General features: G+C 45.3%; 1 protein-coding gene across 1 annotated transcript in view; it reads right to left on the reverse strand.

The window, feature by feature from the left end:
- dner (delta/notch like EGF repeat containing) overlaps positions 1-5,634 on the reverse strand; it is a 96,773-nt gene extending 91,139 nt beyond the window's left edge. The window contains 1 exon segment of the mRNA NM_001122791.1: positions 5,465-5,634. Coding sequence (NP_001116263.1) covers positions 5,465-5,590 — 126 coding nt within the window. The 5' untranslated portion in view covers positions 5,591-5,634.
- Between the last annotated feature and the right edge of the window lie 6,841 nt (positions 5,635-12,475).

Raw genomic sequence — 12,475 nt, forward strand, 5'->3', positions numbered from 1 at the left:
ATATATATATTTATTACATTTGTAAAAATGTTTTTCACATTATTTGTAGTTATTTGCAATACAAGTCAGTATTTGTCACTGCAGGTTCTGACCTATGAAATAACATAGCAGAATCCATCTCTCCTCCAACCAAGACAATAAGTATTAAATGTCCAGAGTTTATTTACGTCCCGGGCTTTTAGTTGAACATCCCTCGACAAGATCCCCCTTTCCAAGCACTCTCATCTGCCATAAACATATGAACATTTCAATAAGTCATAAATTAGTAAAAGCAGGATTTAATAAGACAGATTTAACCATCATTTCAACCATCATTTACACTCATACAACAAAACCTCCTTCTGTTCTCAAATCCTAAGAACAAATTCATTTTTAAATGCTCATTAAAGTACAGTGAATTGCAGCCTGGAGATACAAACAATACCATAGCTTGGGGGTGTTACCCATGAGCTGCCTTCATCATTACACAACATAGAGAATCAGCAATTACACATTTATAGACATCTACAGCCTCAAATGGCAGCACATTCACCCAAAATATATCACCCATAAACAACACAGTCACCTCCTTAGCAATACTAAGAGGGGGTTAGACTATTAGACTCCCAGTGCAGCCGGCAAACAAGCTAAAGTGCTCACCTGGCAGTGCCCAATACACATGTATCAGAAGCCGCCGAACATGGAAATGATGCCCAGCGGCACATGTTGCAGCCTCACCAAGTGTGAAGTGAATTCCAGCGTTTAAAAAGTCCTAAATAAATAAACACAGCACAGGGGACTAAGCCAGATGATGCACTGACGGGAGAGGGGAAGCGCAGAGAAAAATAACGGAAGAGAATTTGAGATCAATAGGTAGCTCTGTTTCCCCCACTCTGGTGATAATCCTGGCCCACTTACCATTAGTAGCAATTCTGTATGTTCTGGAAAAGGGCATTGGTTTTCCTTCTCCCTAAACTTCTAATGAGCCGATTCATTAATATGGTTACTTGGTATAATTACATCACCAAGCTGACACAGGCTTCAGCACAGACACAGCACCTTTATCAGTTGGGATCTCCAACCCAAACAGAATAGGATCAGGCACACTGGGAAAAGGTGGCAAATGCTTGCTTATATTAATATTAGCACATGGGGAGGGACTGTGGCTGTGGGATGGCAGGTATAGTAGGGAGAGATGGTGCCTATAGTAGCAGTGGGGGGATAATAGCCTCTGGGGAGGGACTGTGGCTGTGGGATAGCAGGTATAGTCGGGAGATATGGTGTCTATAGTAGCAGTGGGGGGATAATAGCCTCTGGGAAGGGACTGTGGCTGTGGGATAGCAGGTATAGTAGGGAGAGATGGTGCCTATAGTAGCAGTGGGATAATAGCCTCTGGGAAGGGACTGTGGCTGTGGGATAGCAGGTATAGTAGGGAGAGATGGTGCCTATAGTAGCAGTGGGGGGATAATAGCCTCTGGGAAGGGACTGTGGCTGTGGGATAGCAGGTATAGTAGGGAGAGATGGTGCCTATAGTAGCAGTGGGATAATAGCCTCTGGGAAGGGACTGGGGCTGTGGGATAGCAGGTATAGTAGGGAGAGATGGTGCCTATAGTAGCAGTGGGGGGATAATAGCCTCTGGGGAGGGACTGTGGCTGTGGGATAGCAGGTATAGTCGGGAGATATGGTGTCTATAGTAGCAGTGGGATAATAGCCTCTGGGAAGGGACTGTGGCTGTGGGATAGCAGGTATAGTAGGGAGAGATGGTGCCTATAGTAGCAGTGGGGATAATAGCCTCTGGGAAGGGACTGGGGCTGTGGGATAGCAGGTATAGTAGGGAGAGATGGTGCCTATAGTAGCAGTGGGGATAATAGCCTCTGGGAAGGGACTGGGGCTGTGGGATAGCAGGTATAGTAGGGAGAGATGGTGCCTATAGTAGCAGTGGGATAATAGCCTCTGGGAAGGGACTGGGGCTGTGGGATAGCAGGTATAGTAGGGAGAGATGGTGCCTATAGTAGCAGTGGGGATAATAGCCTCTGGGAAGGGACTGGGGCTGTGGGATTGCAGGTATAGTAGGGAGAGATGGTGCCTATAGTAGCAGTGGGGGGATAATAGCCTCTGGGGAGGGACTGTGGCTGTGGGATAGCAGGTATAGTCGGGAGATATGGTGTCTATAGTAGCAGTGGGATAATAGCCTCTGGGAAGGGACTGTGGCTGTGGGATAGCAGGTATAGTAGGGAGAGATGGTGCCTATAGTAGCAGTGGGGATAATAGCCTCTGGGAAGGGACTGGGGCTGTGGGATAGCAGGTATAGTAGGGAGAGATGGTGCCTATAGTAGCAGTGGGGATAATAGCCTCTGGGAAGGGACTGGGGCTGTGGGATAGCAGGTATAGTAGGGAGAGATGGTGCCTATAGTAGCAGTGGGATAATAGCCTCTGGGAAGGGACTGGGGCTGTGGGATAGCAGGTATAGTAGGGAGAGATGGTGCCTATAGTAGCAGTGGGGATAATAGCCTCTGGGAAGGGACTGGGGCTGTGGGATTGCAGGTATAGTAGGGAGAGATGGTGCCTATAGTAGCAGTGGGGGGATAATAGCCTCTGGGAAGGGACTGTGGCTGTGGGATAGCAGGTATAGTAGGGAGAGATAGTGCCATTAGTAGCAGTGGGGGGATAATAGCCTCTGGGAAGGGACTGGGGCTGTGGGATAGCAGGTATAGTAGGGAGAGATGGTGCCTATAGTAGCAGTGGGGATAATAGCCTCTGGGAAGGGACTGGGGCTGTGGGATTGCAGGTATAGTAGGGAGAGATGGTGCCTATAGTAGCAGTGGGGGGATAATAGCCTCTGGGGAGGGACTGTGGCTGTGGGATAGCAGGTATAGTCGGGAGATATGGTGTCTAAAGTAGCAGTGGGATAATAGCCTCTGGGAAGGGACTGTGGCTGTGGGATAGCAGGTATAGTAGGGAGAGATGGTGCCTATAGTAGCAGTGGGGATAATAGCCTCTGGGAAGGGACTGGGGCTGTGGGATAGCAGGTATAGTAGGGAGAGATGGTGCCTATAGTAGCAGTGGGGATAATAGCCTCTGGGAAGGGACTGGGGCTGTGGGATAGCAGGTATAGTAGGGAGAGATGGTGCCTATAGTAGCAGTGGGATAATAGCCTCTGGGAAGGGACTGGGGCTGTGGGATAGCAGGTATAGTAGGGAGAGATGGTGCCTATAGTAGCAGTGGGGATAATAGCCTCTGGGAAGGGACTGGGGCTGTGGGATTGCAGGTATAGTAGGGAGAGATGGTGCCTATAGTAGCAGTGGGGGGATAATAGCCTCTGGGAAGGGACTGTGGCTGTGGGATAGCAGGTATAGTAGGGAGAGATAGTGCCATTAGTAGCAGTGGGGGGATAATAGCCTCTGGGAAGGGACTGTGGCTGTGGGATAGCAGGTATAGTAGGGAGAGATGGTGCCTATAGTAGCAGTGGGATAATAGCCTCTGGGAAGGGACTGTGGCTGTGGGATAGCAGGTATAGTAGGGAGAGATGGTGCCTATAGTAGCAGGGGGAAAATTCCCTCTGGGAAGGGACTTGGGATAACAGGTATCATAGGTAAATAGGGTGCCTATAGTAGGAGGGGTAACAGATTCTGGCTATGGGTACTGTGCATTGTAACAAGAGAGTAGAATCCTACATGCAGTAGACAACTGTACACTAGTTAGTATTTCTCAGATTGAGGTGTGAGGAATGGAAACATTGTGCCCAGCCTGGCCTGTTAGATGTATTTGCAAACCTGTGGAGGAACACGTTGTGTCACTGATCCCCATATAGAGTAACAGGTATATTTTCTGTGCGACCAATGTAAAAGTGTATAACAATGACTGTACGGAATGTGAAGGTACAAGAGGCTTTGGTGTTGTGGGTGGCAATATGAGAGCACAGGGCAAGCACCAGCAATGGCAAAGTATAATCATATAACACAAAGCAAGGACTCACACCGATACAAAATACTGTGTTCTCCACATAAAATGTGTCCTGTAGGTAAGAACTGAGGGTGAATTCCAATCCCCAGAGAGAGCTGCTCACTTGCTATGAGAAATGCTGTGTGTGTAATATTGCTGCTAAATAAAATATTGCTGCTAAATAGACAATACGGTGTAAATGGGTGCAGCTGCAAAGCCACGGCTGCTGTGAGAGCACCCTGGGAATATTCACCCCATAACTCTATAGAAATAGAAGCCAGACCTATCCTCCTGCCTGTCTGTGGGTACATCGGACCGGTCTGAACATGGCCTGACGTGCAGTTAGAAGTAGGGTCGTATCTATTGAGGAAGAAAATGCCACGAGTGACAGTTGCAGCCCCAGAAGGTATAGGGGCCCAGTAGGACACTGACTGATGAGAAATTTAGTAAAATGTCCCATAGTGTCAATAGGGTCCCAGCATACTCTGAGCCTGTAACACTGTGGGGGGCCTGCCGGCGGAGCCCAGGCAGCGAGTGGGACACAGAGATGTTTAATTCATTCCTGACCCAGTTGCAAGTGGGCCAGGTTCTGTATTACACTCCCAGTGGTAGCTAGTAAGTATGCAACCTTAGTACTGGTAGGGCCCAGGGCAAAAACAGACTTTTAAGTGGCCCCATTATTTATATGAAGTAGGGCTGCCTCACCTGTGTGGCCTGTAGCACTTGTGAAACTACAATTATCTGAAAAGCTTTAATTTTTTACTGTAGCCATTTTGCCCATCTGATGCCATCTTGTCCCACTATATCTGCTATGCCTCTGTATTCTTTCCATCTCTGCTCTCTAGGGATCACAATGCCAGGGGCCTTATCTGGACCCCCACTTGACTGCAAATACATTCCATATTAATTAATCTTAGATATGAGTAATGTCATATAAAGGTATTCAGGATCTTCTTGCCCTCTTTTATCATTCTACACTACTGTGATCTTTCAGAACCCTGAAAGTTTGCATTGGTAGACCCCAGACATGAGACCCCTGATCCAGCCTTACTGGGGTGCCAGTACTAGCCCAGAACACAGTAAGGCATGAGCTTCCAGCCATCACCCCAGGTCCAGGGACCCTTGGCCAATGAGAACTTTAGTTTAACAGCTGGGGGGCTAAATGCTTAGACACACACATGGAGAATCAATGCTGCCCATTACGAACAATGGTGCAGCCAAGAGAAGCAAATATTGGGCATTACCCACATTACTGTTGCCAAGTAATACTTTACATTAAGCACAGCTGCAAAAATGAGCCAGTTCTGCCATTGCCCCCAACAGCACTACCAGGGTAGTGGAAATTCTGGCCACCTACCCATCAAAAAGTACCAAGTGAATTGCCCATTTTTGCCCATTTCCAATGTCCCTACAGAAATGCCTGGCACTTACCCTGCCCACCCTAACTCTCTGGGTCCCTCCAAGAGCCACATGTAGGGATCCGTGCAGCCGGGGCACAGATGGGAGGATACAGAGGCATAAAATCAAATGGCCAGTCCCATACCTTGGTTCCGCCACTCTCGCACGGTTCGGCCCCGCAGGGTTCCCCAGAGAGCTCGGCACAGACCAGGATCCCGGAGAGGAGGAGCACAAGTGCGGACAGAGCAGCGAGGGAGTACGGGGGAGGCATGAGGATGAGTGCAAACGGCTGCTCCCCTGTTCCGGAGATGTCGCTCCCTCTCCTTGCGCTGGATGCTGCGATCACAGAGCTGGAAGCAGTCGGATTCTGTTACCATGGCAGCCGTGTGACTGATGGGAGGGAGGGATAAGGAGGAGGGGCAGAAGGTGAAGGGCAGATGGAGACAGGGGACAGGAGGGAGCTGATGGGAAGTGTGGGAGCTGCCATGGGAAGGTGTGGGAGGGAAGGTCGGGGAATGAGGGAATGGGACACAGAGGAGAAGGGCACAGATACAGACTCTCTCTCCGGCTTTTGTTTTACCATTCCGGCCGGGGCAGTTATCCATAGGACAGGATAGGGACGTTCAGTTGCCCCCAGCATCACAGGGACCCCTTGTGAAAATAATAATTTGACAGGTGTGAAGGGAATATTATATTGTGCTACAAGTATGGGCCAATTACAGGGCGAGCAGCCTCTGAAGTGTTTAACTACAACTCACAAATCACATCCATAGCTGAAGGGGCTTCAGACTGTACATTCTTCATTTATGTAACTTCCTGCAAAGATGGGGTCCCAGTAGGGTGGGACTGGGGGGTGCAGGGCTCACCAAGGCTGCTGCCCCAGGGGCCCCTCCTTTTACCCCCATAAACCTCCACAGGGGCCCCCACCACCCAGCCGACCCTGTCCCCTGAGTGAGTATAAAGCTGGCCATACACGTGGCGATCCGACGATGTTTCGTACGACCATCGGTCGCACGAAACATCGTCAGATCCGCCACACACCATTCAGGGCTGAATCGGCAGGTAAGGAGGTAGAAACAATAGGATTTCTACCTCCTTCTGCCGATTCAGCTCTGAAGGGAGAATTTTGGTCAGGCGCCTTCTATGGCGCCCGTTCAAAATTTTCTAACCTGGCCGATCGACGAGCCGACCGATTTCAGCAGCTTCCTGCGATATCGGTCGGCTCGCTGACATACCATACATGCACCGATTATCGTACGAAACGAGGTTTCGTACGATAATATCGGTGCGTGTATGGCCACCTTAAATTAAACTTACTTTTAGCAGTGTTGGGGGAAGGAGATCTGCATCCTGGGGGACTCCAATGGGGAACAGGTCTGGGTCTGCAGGGCCCACCTGTTTCTCCCAGTGCCCCACCGGCCCAGTCTGACCCTGCACCCTTATGTTACAAAAAATTGATTGTTGTGCCTGCACCCAGTGCCAATGGGTCGGCCCAGACACACACAAGCAGTGCCCATGTCCGCCCCATATGCCTGCACCCAGGCCAACGCAATGGCTCCAGTTGCAGGCACATCAGTGAGGGTCTTTGAAAATAGGGAAAATACACCACATATGACATTGGTTTTAGAGGACTAAATCCTTCACAAAAAGAGTGTTAACCCTTCCAGAATTTATGAAGTTGAAATGAGACAGACCATGTTAAAATTAAGAATGTACCAGTGCATTATACTCCTAAAAATATAGGATTGTGCTTAAAAAAGTTGTGATTGATTTATTGAGAAATTCCCACAAAACCCTACTAGTCCCGCCCATCTGTTCCTGCTGGCTGAATTAACTGGATGTGCATGGAACCAATCAGGAGCTAGTCTGACCTGATAGGGAACTGAAGCCTGTCTTTACTTGTGTGACTGCCATTTTGGTCCCTGCACTTTCCCCACAGTCAGTGCATAAAACCAATTTCTTTAAAGGTACTTGCATCACCTTGCACTTCCATTTAGCTGCACCTTTACTCATAGCAAGCACACTGTAGTGCATTAATAGCGTAATAATCTCCCCATTTGAGAAATCCACAATGTACAACTTATGCATGTTTAATGCATTCAGTCAGTATGTTTGCATTCTCTCAGTGATAGCCTAAGACAAGACAAATGGTGCCTAAGTGGGAAAGAGCCTTTGGATTAAATGACCATGTCACTCTAGTAAGCAGAATAGAGCTAAAATTATAGATGTCCTACAGATCTTCTGAACTGACATGGCTTTTTAAAGATTTTATAATAAAATTATTATTTCTTTTGGAAACATTATTAAAATTAATATTATTAGAAGTAAGCCAAGTCTCTTCCTTGCTACCACTTTCAAGACTTTTAATGTGCCTCACACTAGAGATACAAAGCCGCCATATTATGACATATGCAACTGATAGCGTACGGCCATACACCATACTGGATGCTGGATGCAATGCTATTTACCTGCTGGTTTAGAGTAAATAGACATTTGCCTTGCTATTAAGTGTATCCAGGTAAGAAGTGACCAAAGAAAGGTCATTGTTAAAGTGTATATGGTGCATATGGTCTGCTTGTATTAGTGACTACGTATAAGATTAATTAGAGCATACACTGCGCCAGAGGATTTGGGTTGAAGGGCAGGAGAGAGCAGTGATATTAGTCTAAATCAGAGAAAGTGAGTGAGGGAATATTCCTGTTGGGAAAGTAAACTGCACTTGTGTATAGGCTTATTTCAAAGCTTTTAAAGGGGTCATTCATGCTTAGGAAGTCGCATGGAGGGTTAAGTTGACCTTCAAGGACTTATTCAATTTCCACTTCTATAAATGCTGTGTCATTGGGGCAATGAGTGCTTGAATCTGTGTGCATTTCTTTGAGTTGCGTGTATATTATATATAAATATATCTCTAATCAGGGTAATAATAAATGTTAAGGGTCTCTCTTCACATTGCAGGATCATTCTAAAATGAATAACCAGTGGCAGTTGCGAGTGGGCAAGACAAAAAGGAGGACAAATGGAGGAAGCTAGACTCTGGAAAAGCAGTGGATGTGACCTACTTAGAATTTGCTAAAGTATTAAATACAGTGCCATACAGAAGCTTAATGGTAAATTTAAGAAATATTGGCCTGGAACATAACATTTATATTAAATTAGAAAACTGGCTGATGGATTAATTACAAAGAGTGGTGTTAAATAGAGCATTTTCTAATCGGGCCAGTGTGGTTAGTGGAGTTACGCAGGGGTCTGTCTTTTGCTTTTTAACTTGTTTATTAATGACCTGGAGGTGGGCATGGAAAGTACTGTTTCTATTTTTTCTGATGACACTAAATTGTGCAAAACTACTTGACTGATTTCAGCAAATTGGCAACTGAGGTTCACTGTTCATAAATGGCAGGTTATGCGTTGGAGGTATCCTTTATTGTAAAGGATTGGGGATTTTGGGGTGTAACTCTTAGCAGGTTATACAGTGGCTACTAAAGCAAATAAGTACTGTCTTGCACAAAAAAGGGCATTAACTTAAGGATAAAAAATTCTTTATAGGTCCCTGGTAAGGCCTCACCTTGAGTATGGGGGGCAGTTTTGGGCTCCAGTCCTTAAGAAGGATATTAATGAGCTGGAGAAAGTGCAGAGACGTGCAACTAAACTGGTTAAGGGGATGGAAGATTTACACTATGAGGTTAGACTGTCATGGTTGTAGTTGTTTTCCCTGGAGAAAAGGTGCTCGAGATAGCAGGCCTCCCCTTTAGACTAGAGGAACAGAACTTTCATTTGAAGCAGAGTAGGTTCTACATGCTAAAGGCAGTGAGGCTGTGGAATGCCCTTCCTAGTGATGTTGTGATGGCAAATTGTATTAATGCCTATAAGAGGGGCTTGGATCATTCATTGAACAAGAATAATGTCCAAGGCTTAAGATCTGAAGTTAGTTAGTAAGAAGGAGTAGTACTGGTATATATAGTTTTTTAAAACTAAGTTAACAATGTAACACATTTGTAATTACTAGAATCCAGTACATTATATTATAATAGATGAATATACCAGTGAAATGTACAAACTAATTTTGCTGTTGCCGCGATTGTCTTTCCGGTTGTCCCAGACACCACTCACCTGTACACACCCTGTGTATATTGTTGTTGGAAGGATGAATGTAATATACCTTTTGTATCAGATTTTTGTGGCACAATGTTTATGTTATAATGGGAAAAATATATTGATCTATATATACCCTCAAGAGTATGCCTCAGATATGGCATTCAGGGTGGTGAATCCAGCTGCACTGTCAGTCTCTGAATAACTCTTGATGTCTGTGTTGTGGGTAAGTCATTAAAACTGCTTTGCTGCTTTGCTGCTTCACTACCAAGCTCTACCTGGGCCAAAGTTTTTCTTCCAGACATATGAGTGCATCAGGTATAAGCAGGTTAGCCAAATTTACTATTCTGATCAATGGAAATCTAGCCTGGGGCGCATAGATAATCTACATGTACCCAAGGTTCTGATTTGCCTACTTTGGGGAAAAGCATAGCTCTGGTATGCAACAAAATCCCCTTTTCCCCTCATATTAGCATACTATTCAGGTAGGTACAATAATCAGGTGGTAAAATAAAGGATATGCAAGTTAGGGGACAGGTAGGGAGATTACTTATTATTATATAGAGAAGCTATTTAAATAAATGTTTTGCACTATACATGCATCTTCTCATCTTTGGTTAACCCTGTTCATACTTCTGGCATCAGGATCCTTTATCCTCTTTATCCCATTTCCCATCCAAAGTTAGTTTTATAGGGAATAGCAATATCTATGGCCAAATATTATTATATTTTACATCCATGTTCATTCGGTCCGGTAAGTAGCTAGACTCACAGTGTGACTGGTCAAGGGGATCTTCATATATTTGCACTGAGCTCTAAATGAGTACTTCACATGCTTAATGTACATTATGTATATGTATTACACTATGTTTTGTTCCTTATGTATGTTCCTTTTGTACATTATGTATATGTATTACACTATGTTTTGTTCCTTATGTATGTTCCTTTTGTACATTATGTATATGTATTACACTATGTTTTGTTCCTTATGTATGTTCCTTTTGTACATTATGTATATGTATTACACTATGTTTTGTTCCTTTTATATGTTCCTTTTGTACATTATGTATATGTATTACACTATGTTTTGTTATGTATGTTCCTTTTAGTCACTACACTCCATGAATACAGCATTGCCTTCATTCGACTGTGCTGTATACATGAAGAGCGGGCTAGGAATTTACTGCTTCAGATTATCATCAATTTGTATGTGTCTGCACTCTTTAGAAGAATCATTTTGTTGTTATTGTGGTCAGGAAGGATGTCCATTTTTAATGACCTACTTTTTAATCAGAATTATATATTGTCATTTCCTTTTGATTATTTAACACTGCAGGAGTCATTTACAAGGCTGAACAGACAGGTCTGTATGTAACACCTGCCATTGTATCTTGTGCCGCCAGTGCAGGGTCAGACTGGGCCGCTGGGACACCGGGAAAAATCCCGACCCTTTCCGGTGCTCCCCCTGCCCGGCTGTTCATCCCCTGACGCGTTAATTTTATACGCGCTTGGGGAGAACGTCTGGTAGGGGCCATGCGGGGGGGGGGGTTAGGGGACACAGCCGACGGGGGCACCTGCAGGGCCCCTGGGGCGGGAGCCCCGGTGGGCCCTGCACCACCCAGTCCGACCCTGCGCCAGTGCTTCCCAACTGGCACATGTGAATGAATGCAGACAGTGCTTTATTTACCAGCAAATCCCAGGCCCTTGTGCTCAGATCTGGAGTGCAGAGATCTCACCATGGGACAGTGTGCAAACTATGGCTTTTTGCACTTTGCATCCGGTTTCACCCTGCTTGAGACTTGATCTGAAATGTAACTGTTGAGGTAAAAAGACCAGAGTGCATGACTTCAATTCTGGTTTCTATTATGCTGTTTACAAATTGCCAGGGGAATCAATTAAATCTTCTACAACTCCTTGTGTAGGAAATTATTCACCTACATGTGTTATATATGTACAGTTGCATGTAAAATGTGGCTGACAAAGTTTCCAAAATGTCAGGGGGGGAAGGGATGTCAGTGAAGAAGATAATTTTCAAGAAAGTACATCTATCGGCGAAAATCATGTATTTTAAAAGAGTCCTACTATAGAGGAACATGAGGTACCTGATATTGCAGTTTGTACGCTGCACTTAAAATAAGTCCTACAAATTCCCTGCAAGCAGTGGCATGGCTGCAATTGAACCGAGGGTCCTAATAAATTATGTATGTGATTTAGAGATTATTTTTCTGTTTGAAGGTTCTACACTGCAGTGATGGTGCTTGGCCTTCAGTTCCTGCACTCAGATTTTTTGAATGTTGTGTTATATTATATTATATACCCCAATTTCCTTGGGATACTTAAGAAAACTATATATAGCAATATTCACTGCTACAGTTTTATAGGACTGAATTGCTTCCAGGGCAGCTGAGATATGGCTGTATATTAATCAGTAAATACTACTTCTGTATAATATACCAAATATTGTAATTTAATAACCTCTTAATATGCTTGGAACTTTTTTTTATTACATACATTCATTGTGGGTTACAGTGATCTGAAACCTAAAAACATTTTGGTAGATAGAGGAGGACACATCAAAATCTGTGATGAAATGGCCATGGAAGGAATCTTTGATGGGAACTACTGGATTGGCAGGAACTCCTGGAAACTGGGCCCCAGACAAAATCTTTTGTAATAATCACTGGGAGGGGGGTGCCTATACCCCCCCCCCCCCCCCAGGGATTGTAATCTCTCACTTTATACCGCGGCCCAATAACTTTTTACTAAAACAAGTACAGGGTCCTACCAACAAGTACAGGGTCCTACCAAAAATGATCCATGCTGCCATTTCCTTTCTGTATCTTCTGCTACATTCTGGTCACACAGGCAGCGTAGGGCAGGCAGAGTGTGGCACACACAAGCAGCATAGGGCAGGCAGAGTATGGCACACACAGGCAGGTTAGGGCAGGCAGAGTATGGCACCCAGGCAGCATAGGGCTGACAGAGTATGGCACACACAGGCAGCATAGGGCAGGCAGAGTATGGTACACACAGGCAGCGTAGGGTAGGCAGAGTATGGCACACACAG

The sequence above is a fragment of the Xenopus tropicalis genome, chromosome 5 (genome assembly GCF_000004195.4).
Source record: "Xenopus tropicalis strain Nigerian chromosome 5, UCB_Xtro_10.0, whole genome shotgun sequence".
In the NCBI taxonomy this organism is placed as follows: Eukaryota; Metazoa; Chordata; class Amphibia; order Anura; family Pipidae; genus Xenopus; species Xenopus tropicalis.